The sequence below is a fragment of the Scyliorhinus canicula genome, chromosome 6 (genome assembly GCF_902713615.1).
Source record: "Scyliorhinus canicula chromosome 6, sScyCan1.1, whole genome shotgun sequence".
NCBI classification, from domain to species: Eukaryota; Metazoa; Chordata; class Chondrichthyes; order Carcharhiniformes; family Scyliorhinidae; genus Scyliorhinus; species Scyliorhinus canicula.
The window spans coordinates 11,124,745-11,145,188 of NC_052151.1; the positions used below are offsets into that span (position 1 = coordinate 11,124,745).

At 49.9% G+C, this 20,444-nt stretch overlaps 1 protein-coding gene across 1 annotated transcript in view; it reads right to left on the reverse strand.

The window, feature by feature from the left end:
• The window catches only part of LOC119966924 (MAD2L1 binding protein), a 32,520-nt gene that overhangs the window by 10,967 nt on the left and 1,109 nt on the right, over positions 1-20,444 (reverse strand). Inside the window, exon 2 of the mRNA XM_038798882.1 lies at positions 19,138-20,338. Within this exon, the coding sequence (XP_038654810.1) occupies positions 19,138-20,338 (1,201 nt within the window). The remainder of the gene's footprint in view (positions 1-19,137; positions 20,339-20,444) is intronic.

The following is a 20,444-nucleotide window of genomic DNA, read 5'->3' on the forward strand; positions in this document are numbered from 1 at the left end:
GGGCTTAAGTGGGTCGGTGCAGACTTGATGGGCCGAATGGCTTCCTTCTGCGCTGTATGTTCTATATGAAGGACTGAACACACGTTCAAAGGCCCTTTCTTGAAATTGGGCTGTCTTGAGCATAGCAAGTGCCTGGCCTGCATCATCAGGTTGTCCAGGAGCAGATTCGGTCCACGCACCCACTATCAAAGGTGTGGATTTCTTTGAAAATCCTCCAAGTGAAGATAAGGAGTGCACCTCGTGCCAATGTGCATCCCAAGGAGACCTTCCAACCCACATGCATCTTCCTTTCAATCTCCCAGTATTTATCTGAGGGGCAATGTAGCAAGTCAGCAGCCCAAATGAGTTCTGTTGACATGGACATGATGGTCAGTGCAATTTGTCCGAAGCGTTCAACTGTGACCTCAAACCAACCTCATCAAGTTCAGGATCAACATTTTAGTTCAATTTGAAATTGGCTGCCAGAGCAAAAACAACTTTGCACCAACAAAATTCCATCAAATGAACCAGTTACTTGTGCAGTAAGCCGATTCTGTGTAATGATAGTCTGACAAGTGGAGTATTCAATGCCTTCAATTCACTGAATTTGTGGCTGGAACATTACATTATTTGAGGTTGGGGGGGGGGGGGGGGGGGTGCGCAGCAAGAAACCCTCCGTTCCCACCTGCCACGACCTGGTTGTGATATTAGTGGGGTCATTAGGGCCTCAGATGGGAAGCCCCCATCAGTCCATTAAGGCTTTTAAGTGGCCACTTGAGGGCCTATATTTATTTTGGAAAATCAAATTGCTTTGCGTTCTCTCTATTGTTGGAGATGGTCAATACGAGGGTCTCAAATTGGGCAACTAACAGGCCAAATCTAGATGTATCCCCATTTTAATTATCAGAGGAATTGTGAATGGAAATAATCAATCATTCTGGAATCAGTGAATAACTTCACTCTTGACGTTATGGCAGTCAATTAAAGATGGCTGATTTGAAGACACTTCCCAAGTCAAGAGATTAATAGATTTCTGGATAAAGATATAAGAACATAAGAACTAGGAGCAGGAGTAGGCCATCTGGCCCCTCGAGCCTGCTCCGCCATTCAATTAGATCATGGCTGATCTTTTGTGGACTCAGCTCCACTTTCCGGCCCGAACACCATAACCCTTAATCCCTTTATTCTTCAAAAAACTATCTATCTTTACCGTAAAAACATTTAATGAAGGAGCCTCAGCTGCTTCACTGGGCATGGAATTCCATAGATTCACAACCCTTTGGGTGAAGAAGTTCCTCCTAAACTCAGTTCTAAATCTACTTCCCCTTATTTTGAGGCTATGCCACCTAGTTCTGCTTTCACCCGCCAGTGGAAACAACCTGCCCGCATCTATCCTATCTATTACCGTCATAATTTTAAATGTTTCGATAAGATCCCCCCTCATCCTTCTAAATTCCAACGAGTACAGTCCCAGTCTACTCAATCTCTCCTCGTAATCCAACCCCTTTAGCTCTGGGATTAACCTAGTGAATCTCCTCTGCACACCCTCCAGCGCCAGTACATCCTTTCTCAAGTAAGGAGACCAAAACTGAACACAATACTCCAGGTGTGGCCTCACTAACACCTTATACAATTGCAGCATAACCTCCCTAGTCTTAAACTCCATCCCTCCAGCAATGAAGGACAAAATTCCATTTGCCTTCTAAATCACCTGTTGCACCTGTAAACCAACTATCTGTGACTCATGCACTAGCACATCCAGGTCTCTCTGAATAGCAGCATGCTTTCATGTTTTATTGTTTAAATAATAATCCCGTTTGCTGTTATTCCTACCAAAATGGATAACCTCACATTTGTCAACATTGTATTCCATTTGCCAGACCCTAGCCCATTCACTTAACCTATCCAAATCCCTCTGCAGATTTCCAGTATCCTCTGCACTTTTTGCTTTACCACTCATCTTAGTGTCATCTGCAAACTTGGACACATTGCCCTTGGTGGAGTATCTAGGGGAGTAGTGCAGGAAAACGGCATTGAGGTAGATGATCAGCCATGATCTAGTTGAATGGCAGAGCAGGCTCAAAGGGCTGAATGGTTTTTAATTGAGATAGGGAATGTGCAACGAGACCTGGGTACCCTCATACACCAGTCGCTGAAGGTAAGCATGCAGGTGCAGCAGGCGGTAAAGATGGCAAATGGTATGCTGGCCTTCATAGCCAGAGGATTCGAGTACAGGAGTAGGGATGTCTTGCTGCAATTACACAGGGCCTTCGTGAGCCCACACCTGGAATATTGTGTGCAGTTTTGATGTCCTTAGCTGACAACAAAGAAAAGTACAGCACAGGAACAGGCCCGTCCGCCCTCCAAGCCTGCGCTGACCATGCTGCCCGTCTAAACTAAAATGTTCTACACTTCCTGGGTCCGTATCCCTCTATTCCCATCCTATTCATGTATTTGTCAAGATGCCCCTTAAACGTCACTATCGTCCCTGCTTCCACCACCTCCTCGGACAGCGAGTTCCAGGCACCCACTACCCTCTGTGTAAAATATTTACCTCCTACATCTCCTCTAAACCTTGCCCCTTAAACCTATGCCCCCTAGTAATTGACCCCTCTACCCTAGGAAAAAGGGTAAGGTTTTGTCTATGCCCTGTCTATGCCCCTCATCTGAGGAAGGATGTTCTTGCTCTCGAGGGAGTGCAGCAAAGATTTACCAGGCTGATTCCCAGGATGGCATCTCTCAGGGAGCAGGGGATGGGTGGCACGAGGTGATGCTCATTCAGAGAGATGATACAAATATGGTGAGCCAAATGGTCTCCGCAAGCATTGCAACAATTCTGTGATTCAGTTGAAATGATGTGCAAAGAACAAAGAACAAAGAAAATTACAGCACAGGAACAGGCCCTTCGGCCCTCCCAGCCTGCGCCGATCCAGATCCTTTATCTAAACCTGTCGCCTATTTTCCAAGGATCTACTTCCCTCTGTTCCCCGCCCGCTCATATATCTATCTAGATGAATCTTAAATGATGCTATCGTGCCCGCCTCTACCACCTCCGCTGGCAAAGCGTTCCAGGCACCCACCACCCTCTGCGTAAAAAACTTTCCACGCACATCTCCCTTAAACTTTCCCCCTCTCACCTTGAAATCGTGACCCCTTGTAATTGACACTCCCACTCTTGGAAAAAGCTTGTTGCTATCCACCCTGTCCATACCTCTCATAATTTTGTAGACCTCAATCAGGTCCCCCCTCAACCTCCGTCTTCCCAACGAAAACAATCCTAATCTACTCAACCTTTCTTCATAGCTAGCACCCTCCATACCAGGCAACATCCTGGTGAACCTCCTCTGCACCCTCTCTAAAGCATCCACATCCTTCTGGTAATGTGGCGCCCAGAACTGCACGCAGTATTCCAAATGTGGCCTGACCAAAGTCCTATACAAATGTAACATGACCTGCCGACTCTTGTACTAAATACCATGTCCAATGAAGGCAAGCATGCTGTATGCCTTCTTGACAACTCTATTGACCTGCGTTGCCACCTTCAGGGTACAATGGACCTGAACTCCCAGATCTCTCTGTTCATCAATTTTCCCCAGGACTCTTCCATTGACCGTATAGTCCGCTCTTGAGTTAGATCTTCCAAGATGCATCACCTCGCATTTGCCTGGATTAAACTCCATCTGCTATTTCTCTGCCCAACTTGATCTATATTTTGCTGTATTCTCTGACAGTCCACCAATCTTAGTATCATGTGCAAACTTGCTAATCAGACGACCTGTACCATCGTCCAGATCATTTATGTATATCACAAACAACAGTGGTCCGAGAATGGATCCCTGTGGTACACCACTAGTCACCCTTCTCCATTTTGAGACACTCCCTTCCACCACTACTCTCTGTCTCCTGTTGCCCAGCCAGTTCTTTATCCGTCTAGCTAGTACACCCTGAACCCCATACGACTTCACTTTTTCCATCAACCTGCCATGGGAAACTTTATCAAACACCTTACTGAAGTCCATGCATATGACATCTACAGCCCTTCCCTCATCAATTAACTTTGTCACTTCCTCAAAGAATTCTATTAGGTTTGCAAGACATGACCTTCCCTGCACAAAACCATGCTGCCTATCACTGATAAGTCTATTTTCTTCCAAATGTGAATAGATCCTATCCCTCAGTATCTTCGGCAACAGTTTGCCTACCACTGACGTCAAGCTCACAGGTCTATAATTCCCTGGATTATCCCTGCTACCCTTCTTAAACAAAGGGACAACATTAGCAATTCTCCAGTCCTCCGGGACCTCACCCGTGCTCAAGGATGCTGCAAAGATATCTGTTAAGGCCCCAGCTATTTCATCCCTCACTTCCCTCAGTAACCTGGGATAGATCCCATCCGGACCTGGGAACTTGTCCACCTTAATGCCTTTTTAGAAAACCCAAAACCTCTCCTTCCTTATGACGACAGGACCTAGAGTATTTAAACATCCATCCCTAGCCTCAACATCCGTCATGTCCCTCTCCTTGGAGAATACCGATGCAAAGAAATCTTTGAGCGCTACATATTCAAGCAGCGATTGCAAGGTAAAGACGAATCCTTCACCCCATATTTTTCATAGAATTTACAGTGCAGAAGGAGGCCATTCAGCCCATCGAGTCTGCACCGGCTCTTGGAAAGAGCACCCTACCAAAGGTCAACACCTCCACCCTATCCCCATAACCTAGTAACCCCACCCAACACTAAGGGCAATTTTGGACACTAAGGGCAATTTATCATGGCCAATCCACCTAACCTGCACATCTTTGGACTGTGGGAGGAAACTGGAGCACCAAGAGGAAACCCATGCACACACGGGGAGGATGTGCAGACTCCGCACAGACAGTGACCCAAGCCGGAATCGAACCTGGGACCCTGGAGCTGTGAAGCAATTGTGCTATCCACAATGCTACCGTGCTGGTTATTTAACTAACCTTAGACTGCTAATGCAGTCCTGCAACTTCGGTGATATCACTGACTCAATGATCAGAGACCAAATTGTTTCTGGAGTTCACTCTGATCCTCTGAGAGAGCAGTTACTGAAGATCAAGCATATGACCCTGCCAGTCACGATTGAACCATGCACAGTGCATGAGCACGCTAACAATCGCTATTCCCAGTACAAAACGGCAGAAAACGATAAACTAGCCTTCCACAAGGCGGAGTGTGTGCAGGCCACCTCCCAGATGCAGCGCCTCAACATTGACGAAAGCGGCCATTTTGCGCGCTCTTCCCGGGGACCGACGCACACGCGATGCGAACGGGATAACAAAGCGACGTCATGACGTGTTCGAACTGTGGCATCGCCCATTTAAAGAAACACTGCCCTGCAAGAGGCAGACGTTGTTCAGACTACGGGAAGCCAGGCCACTAAGCAGCCCTGTGCAGATCTGCACCACCAGTCAGGAGCCAGCGCTCCCAATTCCAACGACGGCGCATCCGGAGTGTGCAACAACGCCAACAGGATTCTGATCCCGGCAGTGCAACGGATCCAGATGATGAATGCCTGGACAATGCCTACTATGTGGGCATTATTACAATGTGTGAATATGCCACACCAGACACATCGCAAGTCCAATCAATCTTAGCTGTGGATTCCGAGGACGAATGGCGAGCAGTAATGAAGGTAAACCACTGCCCCATCCAGTTCAAGCTGGACACGGGTATCTCTGCCAACCTCCTCTCACAGGCAGACTTCAGACGCATTAAAAAGCCCCCCCCACGGTCATTCCAGCTGCCTGCAAGCTCCTGGATTGCAATGGGAATGCAATCACAGCACTGGGATCCTGCCATCCGCCCGTTTCCAACAGACACACACAAGTACGGTTACGCTTTGAAATTGTTAAGGTGCGCACGCCTGCAAGCAGCTGAACCTCAAAGAGCTTACACCATGACATCCTCCCATGTGGATCTTCAGGCCGGCATCGACGACATCCTCGCCCAGTATCCAGATGTGTTCAACGGGATGGGCACGCTGCCGTATCGATACAAGATTCTGCTACTCCCTGATGCCAAGCCAGTGGCCCACGCACCACGACGAGTCCCTACTCCGCAGAGAGCGCCTGAAGGCAGAGCTCAAGGATCTTCAGCAAAAAGGCATCGTATCCAAGGTCACCGAACCGACTGACTGGGTCAGTTCGATGGGGTGTGTAAAGAAGCCTTTGGGAGACCTGCGCATCTACATTAATCCCAAGGATCTCAATAAGAATATCATGCGGGAACACTACTCCACTCCGAAGCGGGAGGAACTCACAAGTGAGATGGCACACGCGCGTTTCTTCACCAAATGGGATGCATCACAGGGAGTTTGGCAAATCCAGCTGAAAGGTTCTGCACCTTCAACACGCCTTTTGGCAGATACTGCTGCAATCGCATGCCATTTGGCATCATCTCAGCATCGGAGATATTCCATTGCATCATGGAGCAGGTGATGGAAGGCATTGAAGAGGTTCGTGTGTATGTGGACGACATCATATGGTCCACGACCCCTGAAGAACATGTCCCCCGTCTCCAGAAGGTATTCCGCTGTGTACATGCCAATGGCCTAAAGATAAACAGGTCCAAATGTTGTTTTGGCTCATCGATGCTCAAGTTCCTAAGCGACTAGATCTCACAGCATGGTGTGGGCCCGGACACAGGCAAAATCAAGGCCATCGAGGTGATGAAGGTCCCGGACCAGGACAAAAGGGCAGTGCTGCGCTTCTTGGGTACGGTCAATTTCCTGGGCAAGTTTATTCCAAACAGGGCCACACACACCACAGCCCTACGCAACCTGGTGAAAAGGTCAACTGCCTTTGAGTGGAAGGCAGCACACCAGAGAGTGGCTGGAGCTGAAAGCCAAGCTCACCACTGCACCAGTCCTGGCATTCTTCGACCCGGAGACAAAGATATTCACAGATGCGAGTCAGGATGGCATTGGTGCGGTGTTGCTTCAACGAGATGACACCTCATCCTGGGCCCCAGTAGCCTACACATCAAGGGCGATGACGCCTACTGAAACCAGATATGCACAGATTGAGAAGGAGAGCTCGAATCTTCTCACCGGCATCCTCAAATGTCATGATTATAGGGGCAGCACGGTGGCACAGTGGTTAGCATTGCTGCCTACGGCGCTGAGGACCCGGGTTCGAAACCCGGCTCTGGGTCACTGTCTGTATGGAGTTTGCACATTCTCCCCGTGTCTGCGTGGGTTTCACCCCCGCAACCCAAAAGATGTGCAGGATAGGTGGATTGGCCATGCTAAATTGCCCCTTAATTGGATAAAATAATTGGGTACTCTAAATTTAGAAAAAAAAAGTCATGATTATGTCTACGGCCTGCCGACATTCACTGTCAAGATGGATCATAGGCGACTTCCGGTGGCGCCCTCGAGGAGGCAGGTCGCAGGTCGGACCGCTCCCGCCCGAGATGGGCAAACGGACCTTTGTCTACGGACTTTTTAGGGACCTGGCAGCCTGAATCGGTGGAGGAGACGACAGGGAAGAGGCTTTCTTCCCGGGGTATGGGCAGCTGGACCAGAAGCGGTCGAGTGGAGCGGGAAGGATCGAAGCGGGAGCAGCGGGGAACCCAGGCCGGGCGGCCAAGCATGGCGGACGGCGGGGACCGGGGAGCGGAGGCTCACTGGCCAAGGGAGGAGCAGATGGAGTTCTTCAAGAACTGCTTCGCCGAGCTGAGGAGGGACACGCTGGACCCGATGAGAGCGGTGATGGACCGAATGGTCGAGACACAGGCGGCCCAAGGGAAGGCGCTCAGGGAGGTCGAGGCGAAGCTCTCCAGTCAGGAGGGAACGGTAACGGAGCTGGAGCACGAGGTGGAGGAGCTGAACGCCCGTCAGAGGAGGATGCAGGAGCAGCTTGAAGAGCTGGGGAACAGAGCCAGGAGGCAGAATTTAAGAATCGTTGGCCTCCCCGAGGGCTGCGAGGGTCGGATGTGGGCGCATACGTGACGGGTATGTTTGAGGCGCTGATGGGACCGGAGGCCTTCCCTCAACCCCTGGAGTTGGATGGGGCACATAGAGCCCCCGCAAGGAAGCCCAGGGCGGGCGACCGACCGAGGGCCTTGGTGGTCCGCTTTCACCGGCTTGCTGACAGGGAACGTGTGCTGCGATGGGCCAAGGCGGAGAGGAGCAGCAGATGGGAGAACTGCGAGGTGCGCATTTACCAGGACTTGGGAACGGAGCTGGCCAAGAGGCGTGCAGGATTCATCAAGGTAAAGGCAGCCCTCTACAAAAAGGAGGTGAGGTTTGGAATGCTATATCCTGCAAAGCTTTGGGTTACGTTTGAGGAACTCCACTACTACTTTGAGACACCAGAACAGGTTTGGACCTTTATTAAAGACAAGAAGCTGGACTTGAACTAATGGGCACTGAGTTCTTTCAGTGCTGTACAGTGGCGGCGGCCTGTTAACTTAAAGTTGCTCTGATTAGGACTTTTACTAAGAAAAAGAAGCTGGACTGGAACTAAAGGACTCGGGGCTTTCAGACATTTTGTGTGGCGGCGGTTTGTTAAACTATCCTGTACTGTAATGTTTTATCTAAGATTGTTTTCAGCCTGGACAGAGAGTGGGGGCTGGAGGGCGCACTGTTTAGGGCCCTTTGGGGGGATCGCAATGGGGGGGGAGGGGGGGGGCCTGTGCGTGGTACCTTCTGGTGCGAGATCGGGGCCTCTGATGGGGGGATGGGCTAGGGGCTAGTCACGGGACTTGAAAGGGCTCGGTGGGACACAATTAGGTTAATGGGTCCCTGGTGGGTGGGGGGAGGGCCTGAGCGCTGGGACGGGAGACAGGTAGGCGCCAAGGGCAGGGGTCAGTGTGACTAGCGTAGGTCAGGGGGCACCAGGGAGATCGGAGGGGGGGCGGGGCGGGCTAGGGCCAAGCGCAGGGCTGACCTGGCAGGCCAGGCCTGGGGGAGTAGGGGAGACCAGGCCGGGGGGGGGGGGGGGTGGGGGGGGGGGTGGGAGAAGAGGGTTAGGGCCACGTTAGCTTAGAGTAGTTGAACACGTGTGGCATGGGTAAACAGAGCTGGCAGGGAAAGTGCCGTATGGAAGGATTTTTGGTTTCAACATTTATTAACATGTTTATTCTTTCCCACTGTTCGTTTTCACTATGTTAAGGCTCTTTGCACAGGGCCATTTTTCGCTTTGTAACTGTTACAAATTTGTGTTAAATAAAAAACTTCAAAAAAAAAAAAAAAAAAAAAAAAAAGATGGATCATAGGCCTCTGGTCCACATCATCCACAAGGACCTGAACGACATGACGCCTCGGTTGCAGAGAATCCTTAAACATAGGAGGTATGACTTCAACTTAATGTGCACACCTGGCAAGGAGCTCATCATCGCTGATACATTGTCCCGCTCCGTCACCTCGCCCAGTGAACCACTGGAGATCATCCAGCACATCGAATCGCAGGTGCAGCTGTGTGCTAGCACTCTCCCGGCGATAGATGAGAAGGTAGTTCGTATCCATGATGAGACAGCCAAAGGCCCCCTCTTATAGTTTCATAGAATTTACAGTGCAGAAGGAGGCCATTCAGCCCATCAAGTCTGCACCGGCTCTTGGAAAGAGCACCCTACCCAAGGTCAACAACTCCACCCTATCCCCATAACCCAGTAACCCCATAACCCAACGCAGCGCGTCATCCACAACCTCACTAATGGCTGGCAGAAAGGGCAGTGTCCACAATTTTACAATGTGAAGGATGACCTGACGGTGATTGATGGTATCCTCCTCAAGCTGGACAGGATTGTGATTCCACTCAGTCTCCAGAGCTTGGTGCTGCGCCAGATTCATGAGGGACATCTGGGCATCGGGAAGTGCAGACGCAGAGCCCAGCAAGCAGTCTACTGGCCCGGCATCAGCCAGGACATCACGAACATGGTCCTGAACGGTGCTACCTGTCAGCGATTCCAGCCAGCGCAGAGCAAGGAGACACTCCAACAGCATGACATAGTGACCACTCCGTGGTCCAAGGTTGGCATCGACCTCTTTCATGCAAATGGTCGCGACTACGCATTGATCGTCGACTATTATTCGAATTACCACGAAGTGCTGAAGCTCCCAGACCTCACCTCTCGCACCGTCATCAAAGCCTGTAAGGAGACATTCTCAAGGCATGGCATCCCAATCACTGTCATGAGCGACAAGGCTTGTGCTTTAGCAGTCAAGAATGGTCCACGTTTGCCAGGTTGTACAATTTTCAGCATGTCACCTCCAGTCCACACTATCCGCAGTCCAATGGAAAAGTCGAGAAAGGGGTGCACATTGTGAAACAGCTCATCTGCAAGGCTGCAGACTCTGCTTCTGACATCTACCTCGCGCTGCTTGCGTACAGAGCAACCCCGCTGTCCACTGGCATGTCGCCAGCTCAACTCCTGATAAAGAAGAACCTGCAGACGACGCTTCCAGCCATACACCTGCCCAACCTGGAACCACTTTCTCCTGCATTTCCATATGTTGAATTGCCATCTCCAGATACCTCGCACCACAAGGCCACCAGTCAGGCTTCCATCCCGCCTGCCAAGGCGCCGTCGTCCCCTCCGCCACCTCTCCGGCGGTCAGCCAGGATCAGACGCAAGCCTCAGAGACTGGACTTGTGAACGTTTGTTTTGTTTGCTCTGTTCTGTTGTCCTCCGTCAGTCACGTTAGACAGACTCATTCACATGTAAATACATTCACATACACCAACAAAACATTAAAAAAAGGTGAGATGTCATGATATGCAAACATTCAGCTAATGAACACATAGAATAGGACACACCAATGAGCAGTCAGGACACTCAGGGGTGGTATCGCACTACAAGAGGGATGAGGCACTCACACCCCGCCTCTTTCCACAGACAAACATCTACAGAGAGTGTGACAGGGTGCATCCTCAGCATCACACTCCAGCACGTGGCTTAGAGCAAGGCTGGTTCAGTCAGACTGAGTTACTACATTTAGATTCGCAGAGAGTTGAACTCTTTGAGAACTGTGCTAATAGTTCAATAAAAGACATTGAACTCACTTCAAAGTCTGGAGCATCTTTTACTCAAAACTGCATCAAGTGGCAGCTTGTGTTATTCCAAATTACATAACACAACAAGTGTCAGCCCTGGAATCATAGGGCAGCACGGTGGCCTAGTGGTTAGCACAGCTGCCTCACGGCGCTGAGGTCCCAGGTTCGATCCCGGCTCTGGGTCATTGTCCATGTGGAGTTTGCACATTCGCCACGTGTCTGCGTGGGTTTCGCCCCCACAACCCAAAAATGTGCAGAGTAGGTGGATTGGCCATGCTAAATTGCCCCTTAATTGGAAAAAATAATTGGGTGATCTAAATTTATTTTTAAAAAAGCCCTTGATTCATAGAATTTACAGTGCAGAAGGAGGCCATTCAGCCCATCAAGTCTGCACCGGCTCTTGGAAAGAGCACCCTACCCAAGCCCATACCTCCACCCTATCCCCATAACCCAGTAACCCCACCTAACACTAAGGGCAATTTGGACCCTAAGGGCAATTTAGCATGGCCAATCCACCCAACCTGCACATCTTTGGACTGTGGGAGGAAACCGGAGCACCTGGAGGAAACCCAAGCAGACACTTGGAGAACGTGCAGACTCCACACAGACAGTGACCCAAGCTGGGAATCGAACCTGAGACCCCAGAGCTGTGAAGCATTTGTGCTGCGTGATGATCATAGAGTCATGTCAGAGAATCACAACAGCACAGAAAATGGCCAATTGTATCCATGCTTTGTCCGAGCAACAATTAATGTCCCACCCGCTACCCCACATCCCTCCATTTCATATATTTAGCAAATTTAGGAAGTTTTATACCACCTTTTATAGCACAAGGTGGCCACTTTGCCCATTGTGCCTGCACCGGCTGAAAAATGAGCCACTCTGCCTCGCCGCATTTTCCAGCACTTGGTCCTGCACTTAAGCAGCACTTAAGGTGCACATCCAGAGGTTTTTCTGCCTCTACTCCCTGTTCTTCCTATTGCCTCACATTTCTCCACATTGTATTCCATCTCCCAATTACTGCCCACTCGCTTTGCCTCTCCAAATCTCTTTGGAGGTGCCTTTGCATCCTCCGCACAACTCTCACTCCCATATGGCTGTGTGTGGCTGACAAACTTGGAAGTACTAATAATAATAATCGTTATTGTCACAAGTAGGCTTACATTAACACTGCAATGAAGTTACTGTGAAAAGCCCCCATTCACCACATTCCGGCGCCTGATCGGGTCACAGAGGGAGAATTCAGAATGTCCAAATGATCTACCAGCACGTCTTTCTGAACTTGTGGGAGGAAACCGGTGCAACCAGAGGAAACCCACACAGACACAGGGAGAACGTGCAGACTCTGCACAGACAGTGACCCAAGCCGGGAATTGAACCTGGGACCCTGGAGCTGTGAAGCAACAGTGCGAACCACTGTGCTACCATGCCTCATTCAAATAATTGATATAGACGGTGAAAAGCTGGGGCCCAGGCTCCGATCCTTGCAGGACCCCATTAGTCACCGCCTGCCAACATGAAAATGACCCATTTAATCCTACTCTGCTTTCTCAATCTATGCCAGTATATTATCTTCTAATTTTATCTACTAACAACAAAGAAAACTACAGGACAGGAACAGGCCCTTCGGCCCTCCAAGCCTGCACCAACCATGCTGCCTGTCTAAACTAAAATCTTCTCCACTTCCGGGGGGTCCGTATTCCTCTAGCCCCATCCTATTCATGTATTTGTCAAGATGCCCCTTAAAAGTCACTATTGTACCTGCTTCCACCACCTCCTCCGACAGCGAGTTCCAGTCACCCACTACCCTGTGTAAAAAAACTTGCCTCGTACATCTCCTCTAAACCTTGCCCCTCCCACCTTAAACCTATGCCCCCTAGTAATTGACCCCTCTACCCTGGGAAAAATCTCTGACTATCCACTCTGTCTATGCCCCTCATAATTTTGTCGACCTCTATCAGGTCGCCCCTCAACCGCCGTCGTTCCAGTGAGAACAAACCAAGTTTATTTAACTTCATGGGGGACCTTCAAAAGGTCTTTGAAAATCTAAATATACCACATCTACTGGTTCCACCTTTTCTATCTGCTTGTTACACCCTCACAAAACTCCAAAAAGGTTTGTTAAACATGATTTCCCTTTCATAAATCCATGTTGGCTCTGCCCAATGACATCATTATTTTCTCAGTGTCCTGTTCTCACATTGTTCATTATAGATTCTAGCATTTCCCAGATTTCTGACATTCCCTATTTTATCTCTCCTTCCTTTATTAAACAAGTGGGCTAACATTTGCCATCTTCCAATCAGCACAAATTTTTCCAGAGTTTATAGAATTTTGAAAGATGACCATAAATGCATCTCTTCTTCTTGGGCAGTCTCTCTGGGACTTGCTCCACACTAAGAATGACTTCTCAGGTGAGTGGGTCCAATGTGTGTCCTACAGTCTCTGTCACAGGTGGGGCAGACAGTGGTTAGGGGAGTGTTTGGGTCTGATGCCCGGATTGCCATGCGGTCCTTTCGCTGTCAACACTTTACTTCAGCTTGTTCTCGACGATGAAACTCGAGGTGCTCAGCTCCTTCCCGGATGCTTTACTGCCACAGGGACAGTCTTGGGCCAGAGATTCCCAAGTGTTGTTGGGGGTGCTGCACTTTTTCAAGGAGGTTTTGAGGGTGTCATTGAAGCATTTCCTCTGACCTCCTGGGGGCTTGCTTCCCGTGCCGAAGCTCCGAGTAGAGTGCTTGTTTCGGGCATCTCGTGTCAGGTATGTGGACAATGTGGCCCGCCCAGCGGGACTGATTGAACATGGCCAATATTGGGGATGCTTAATTTGAGCAAGAACACGGACATTGGTGCACCTGACCTTCCAATGGATTTGTAGGATCTTTCTGAGGCATTGCTGGTGGTACTTTTCCAGGGTTTTGAGGTTCCTGTACATAGTTTAAGTCTCTGAGCCATATGGAAGGGTGGGTGTCACCACTGTTCTGTAGGGTCTGAGGTCCTGTTCTTAAAACAGACTCTTCCTCAGGTGACCAAAGGCACGCTGAAGGTGGTGTTGAAACTCATCATCTATTTCTGCCCTTGTTGACAGTAGGCTCCAAAGCTATGAAAGGTGGTCCACATTGTCTAAGCCCTCATGGTGGAATTTGATAACCAGTGGGGCAGTGAGGTGTGACATGGGCAGTTTGGTGAAGGACCTTTCTCAAGGTTCATGCTCTCATACACCTTGGTGAAGGTGTTGATGATAGATTGGAGCTCAGCCTCCAAGTGTGCGCAGCGCAAGCATTTATCTGCACACTGCAGTTCACTGACAGGGAATGGGACAACCTTGGATCTGGCCTGCATTGGGTGCATGTTGAACAGATTCCCATTTGTTCTGTAGTTTAACTACACTCCAGCATTGAACTTGCTGAGGGCAAGATGGAACATTAAGGGGCGGCACAATGGCCTAGTGGTTGCACTGTTGCCTCACGGCACCGAGGACCTGGGTTTGATCCCGGCCCCGAGTCACTGTCCATGTGGAGTTTGCACATTCTCCCCATGTCTGCGTTGTTCTCACTCCCACAACCCAAAGATGTGCAGGCTAGGTGGATTGGCCACGCTAAATTGCCCCTTAATTGGAAAAATAAAAAAGAGGAGAACTGCCAGGTCGGGTTGTGTTAAACATAGAACATACAGCACAGGAGGTGGCCATTCTGCCCATCGAGTCTGCACCGACCCACTTAAGCCCTTACTTCCACCCCTATCCCTGTATCCCAATTACCCTTCCTAACCATTTTTTGGTCACAAAGGGAAATTTAGCATGCCAATCCACCTACCCTGCATGTCTTTGGACTGTGGGAGGAAACCAGAGCACCCGGAGGAAACCCACAGACACGAGGAGAACGTGCAGACTCCGCACAGACAGTGACCCAGCCGGGAATCGAACCTGAGACCCTGGAGCTGTGAAGCCACAGTGCTAACCACTATGCTACCGTGCTGCTCACGGGTGGTGGTGGGTTAGATATTTCTAGCTAGCTTTATATCATACTGAAACCTCTCCCTCCTTATTCATCTTTCATTCTTTGCTGTTCATTACATTTTGTTTGAGCTTTCCACCTGCCACTCCTCTGTGCAGAATGAGAAAATCTTTCTTTCAATTTGATACTATCTTTAAATTCTTTAGTCAGCCACGAATGGTGCATCTTTCCCCTCAAATCTTCCTTTCTCACTGCAATGTACCTTTCCCAAGTATCAGAAAACCATAGCATCCCTGCAGTGCAGGAGGCCATTTGGCCCATCGAGTCTGAAAGAGCACCCTAGCTCGGCCAATCTTCCACCCTAACCCCACCTAATGTACACATCTTTGGACGGAGACATGCTGAAATGTCTCCTTCAACATCTGCCACTGCATCTCTCATGATCCATCCCTTCACTTAATTGGCAAGCTCACTTTAGCTAGCTTTGTCTTCACGCCCCATAGTTTCCCTTATTTAAGTTTAAAACATGACTCTTGGATCCACCCCTCCCTGCCTCAAACTGAATGTGAATTTCAACCATATTATACTGCCAATACTGCCAATTCAATCATACTGCCAACTAGGAGCACCTTCGTGTGATCAATAATTAATCCTATCTTGTTGCACAATGTAAATGTAGCCACAGTCTCAGAGGAGCTGCTCTCCCCTTTGAGAGAGTTGGCTGGTGAAGATTTAACTTGAGGGTCACCACGTCAAAGGCGAGAGGCCAAGGTCGAGAAGGCGGAGCCTTCATGAATAACATCAACCGGTACGGGAATTGAACCAGTGTTGTCAGCATTGCTCCGCATCATCAACCAGCCGTCTAGCCAACTGAGCTAACCGACCACAGCACAACACCAAGTCCAGTACAGCCTAATCTCTGGTGGGTGCCAAAACAAATAAAATAGGTGCAGGAGTAGGCCATTCGGGCCTTTGAGCCTGCACCACCATTCAATATGGCCATGGCTGATCATGGCAAATTCAGTATCCCACTCCCACTTTCGCTCCATACCCCTTGATCCCTTTAGCCACAAGGGCCACGTCCAGCTCCCTCTTGAATATATCCAACGAACTGGCCCCAACAGCTTTCTGTGGTAGAGAATTCCATAAGTTCACAACTCTCTGAGAGAAGTTCTTCTTCATCTCAGTCCTGAATGGCTTACCCCTTATTCAGGGGCTGTGACCCCTAATTCTGGACGTCTCCAACATCAGGAACATTCTTCCCGAATCTAGCCTGTCCAGTCCCATCAGGATTTTATATATTTCTATGAGATCTCCTCTCATTCTTCTAAACTCCAGTCAGTACAAGCCCAGTCGCGATCCAGTCTTTCTCCATATGTCAGTCCTGCCATCCCGGGAATTAGTCTGGTGAACCTTCGCTGGACACCCTCAATAGCAAGAATGTCCTTCCTCAAACTGGGGGACCAAAACTGCCCACAATACTCAAGGTGTGGCCTGACCAAGGCCCTGTATAACTGCAGCAAGACATCCCTACTCCTACACTCAAATCCTCTGGCTATGAAGGCCAGCATGCCATTAGCTTTCCTCACCACCTGCATGCCAACCTTCAGCGACTTCCACCATGATACCCAGGTCTCATTGCACTTCGCCTTTTCCTAAACTGCCACCATTCAGATAATAATCTGCCTTCCTGTTTTTGTCACCAAAGTGGATAATCTCACATTTACACACATTTTATTGCATTTGCCAATTTTTTCCCACTCAGCCAGCCTGTCCACATCACCCTGCAGCCTCTTTGCATCCTCCTCACATCACATACTGCCACCCAGCTTAGTGTCATCTGCAGATTTGGGGATATTGTTTGCAATTCCTTTGTCTAAATCATTAATGTATATTGTGAACAGCTGGGGTATCAGCATTGAACCCTGCGGTACCCCACTAGTCACCGCCGGCCACTCTGAAAAGGACCCGTTTATTCCCACTCTCTGCCAACCAGTTCTCTATCCACGTCAATACATTATCCCCAATACCATGAGCTTTAACTTTGCTCACTAATCTCTTGTGAGGGACTGTTGAAAGCCACGTACACAACATCCACTGGTTCACCCTTGTCCACTCTATAGGTCACATCCTCAAATAAATTCCAGATTTATCAAGCATGATTTTCCTTTAGTGAATCCAGGCTGACTTGGACCGATCCTGTCCCACGCTTTCCAAATGCTCAATTATTTCATCCATAATAATTGACTCCAGCATTTTCCCCACCACCAATGTCAGGCTAACCGGTCTATAATTCTCCGTTTACTCCCGCCCTCCTTTTTTTACAAAGTGGGGTTACATTAGCTACCTTCCAACTGACTGAAACTCTTCCAGAGTATATAGAATGCTGGGAAATGATCATCGGGCGTCCACTATTGCCAGGGTCACTTCCTTACTCTGGGATGCAGAGCATCAGACCATGGGCACTTATCGGGTTTTAATCCCATCAATTTCCTGACTAATAAGTATTTCCTTCAGTTCTCCTTCATGTTAGATCCTCTGTCCCCTAGTATTATTTGTTATTTGTGTCCTCCTTACTGAAGACAGACCCAAAGTATTTGTTCATTGGAATTCACCTGATTCTGTCAGTTTTTATGCTTTCTGCAAGTCAGATTCTATTTTCCCTTCCGAATTAAACTCTTTGTCCTCCTCTGCTGAATTTAAAATTTATCCAAGTCCTCAGGCTTGCTGCTTCTTCTGGCCAATTTATATGTCTCCTCTTTGGCTTTAACACTATCCGCAATGTCCCTTGTTAGCCATGGTTGAGCCACCTTCCCCATCTTACTCTTGCGCCAGGCAGGGATGTACAATTGTTGAAGTTCATCCATATATTCTTTAAATGTCTGCCATTGCCTATCCACCGTCAACCCCATCAGTATGTTTTGCCAGCTTATCCTAGCCAATGTACGTCTCATACCATCAAAGTTAGCATTAAGTTCAGGACCCTAGTCTCAGACTTAACTACGTCACTCTCCATCTTCCACATTATGGTCACTAGAGGATCTTGCACCACAAAGTTGCAAACTAATCGTCGCTCATTGCCCAATCTAGGATGGTCTGTTCTCTAGTTGGTTCCTCAACATATTGGGGTCGAGAAAACCACCCCTTACACATCCCAGGAAATCCTCCTCCATTGCATTGCTGCCAGTATGATTAGCCCAATCGTTATACAGATTGAAGCTACCAATAATAACTGCTGTACCCTTACAGCTCTAATTTCCTCACCCAATTTCACAACTACTGCTTGGTGGTCTGCGCACAATTCCAACTAACGTTTTTTGGCCTTTGGTGTTCCGCAGCTCCACCCATATAGATTTCACATCATCCAGGCTAATGTCCTGTCTTACTATCGTGTTAATATCCTCTTTAACCAGCAATGCTACTACACTTCCCTTTCCTTTATATTGAATACCCCTGCACATGGAGTTCCTATCCTTGGTCACCCTGGAGCCAGGTCTCCGTGATCCCAATTACATATTATCCGTTAATGATTGTCAGTGCAGTTAATTCATCAACCGTAGTACAAATAATCCTCACTGCTCAAAAAAAGTAGCCCAGAAAAACTCCCATCATCGAGGCTTCCTTTGCCAATCTTCCTCTCATGAGGGAAGTTATAACTAGGAGGCACAACTAGGAGGATCTTCAATTTAAGAAGATGAGGAATTTCTTCTCTCAGAGAGTAGTTATGCAGAGAACATTACAGGCTGCTGCATTGAACACATTCAAGGCTGACAGATTTTTTGGAGATTACTTGTAGGAAACGAGTTAAGGCCACAATCAGATCACCATCATATTTTTCGTAGGCACAGAAAACTTGATTAAGCAACTGGTCTCTTCCAGATTCTATTTCTTAGTGAAATAGAATCCGGCTTGGGTCACTGTCTGTGCGGCGTTTGTACATTCTCCCCGTGTCTACTTGGGTTTCCTCCGGGTGATCCGGTTTCCTCACATAAGTCCCAAAATACATGCTTGTTAGGTGAATTGGACATTCTGAATTCTCCCTCCATGAACACGAACAGGCGCCAGAATGTGGCGATTAGGGGCTTTTCACAGTAACTTCATTGCAGTGTTAATGTAAGCTTACTTGTGACACCAATAAAGATTATTACAACAATATTCCTGGTGTGGTTTTACTCACCATTCCAGAGTCGCTTCTACTGAAGAAAGCTAGTTGTTGATATGGAAGTGGGAGCTGCTGCCTCTGGTACAGGACATGTTTCAGAAGCTCACACACCAACTGGCAGCAACTCTCTGGGCTCACATGGCCAGGGAATAGCACTGGGAGCTCAGCCTCTCCACCAGCCTGAAGCCTGGACTCAGTCAGCAGCTCCCATTTTATGCCAGACGGCGGCTGCAGTTTGACCTCTTTCCTGTATCCAATTTCTCGGTCTGCCTCTGCTGACAGACCTTCACCGTGACCTTTGTTCCTCTCCTTTTCCTCCTCCTCTCGTTCCACCACCCTCTCCTCGTCTCGCTCCGCCACCCTCGCGACCTCGTCTCGCTCTGCCACCCTCGCGACCACCTCGTCTCGCTCCACCACCCTCGCGACCACCTCGTCTCGCTCCGCCACCCTCGCGGCCTCCTCGTCTCGCTCCGCCACCCTCGCGACCTCCTCGTCTCGCTCCGCCACCCTCGCGACCTCCTCGTCTCGCTCCGCCACCCTCGCGACCTCCTCGTCTCGCTCCGCCACCCTCGCGACCTCCTCGTCTCGCTCCGCCACCCTCGCGACCTCCTCGTCTCGCTCCGCCACCTTCGCGACCTCCTCGTCTTGCTCCGCCACCTTCGCGACCTCCTCGTCTCGCTCCGCCACCCTCGCGTCCTCCTCGTCTCGCACCGCCACCCTCGCGTCCTCCTCGTCTCGCTCCGCCACCCTCGCGTCCTTCTCGTCTCGCTCCGCCACCCTCGCGTCCACCTCGTCTCGCACCGCCACCCTCGCGTCCTCCTCGTCTCGCTCCGCCACCCTCGCGTCCTCCTCGTCTCGCTCCGCCACCCTCGCGTCCACCTCGTCTCGCTCCGCCACCCTCGCGTCCTCCTCGTCTCGCTCCGCCACCCTCGCGACCTCCTCGTCTCGCTCCGCCACCCTCGCGTCCTCCTCGTCTCGCTCCGCCACCCTCGTGTCCTCCTCGTCTCGCTCCGCCACCCTCGTGTCCTCCTCGTCTCGCTCCGTCACCCTCGCGTCCTCCGTCACCCTCGCGACCTCCTCGTCTCGCTCCGCAACCCTCGCGTCCCCCTCGTCTCGCTCCGTCACCCTCGCGTCCTCCTCGTCTCGCTCCGTCACCCTCGCGTCCTCCTCGTCTCGCTCCGTCACCCTCGCGTCCTCCTCGTCTCGCTCCGTCACCCTCGCGTCCTCATCGTCTCGCTCCGTCACCCTCACATCCGCCACCCTCTCCCCCTCCCTCGCTCTCTCCTCCTCCATTGCCCTCTCCCCCTCCGCTGCCCTCTCCC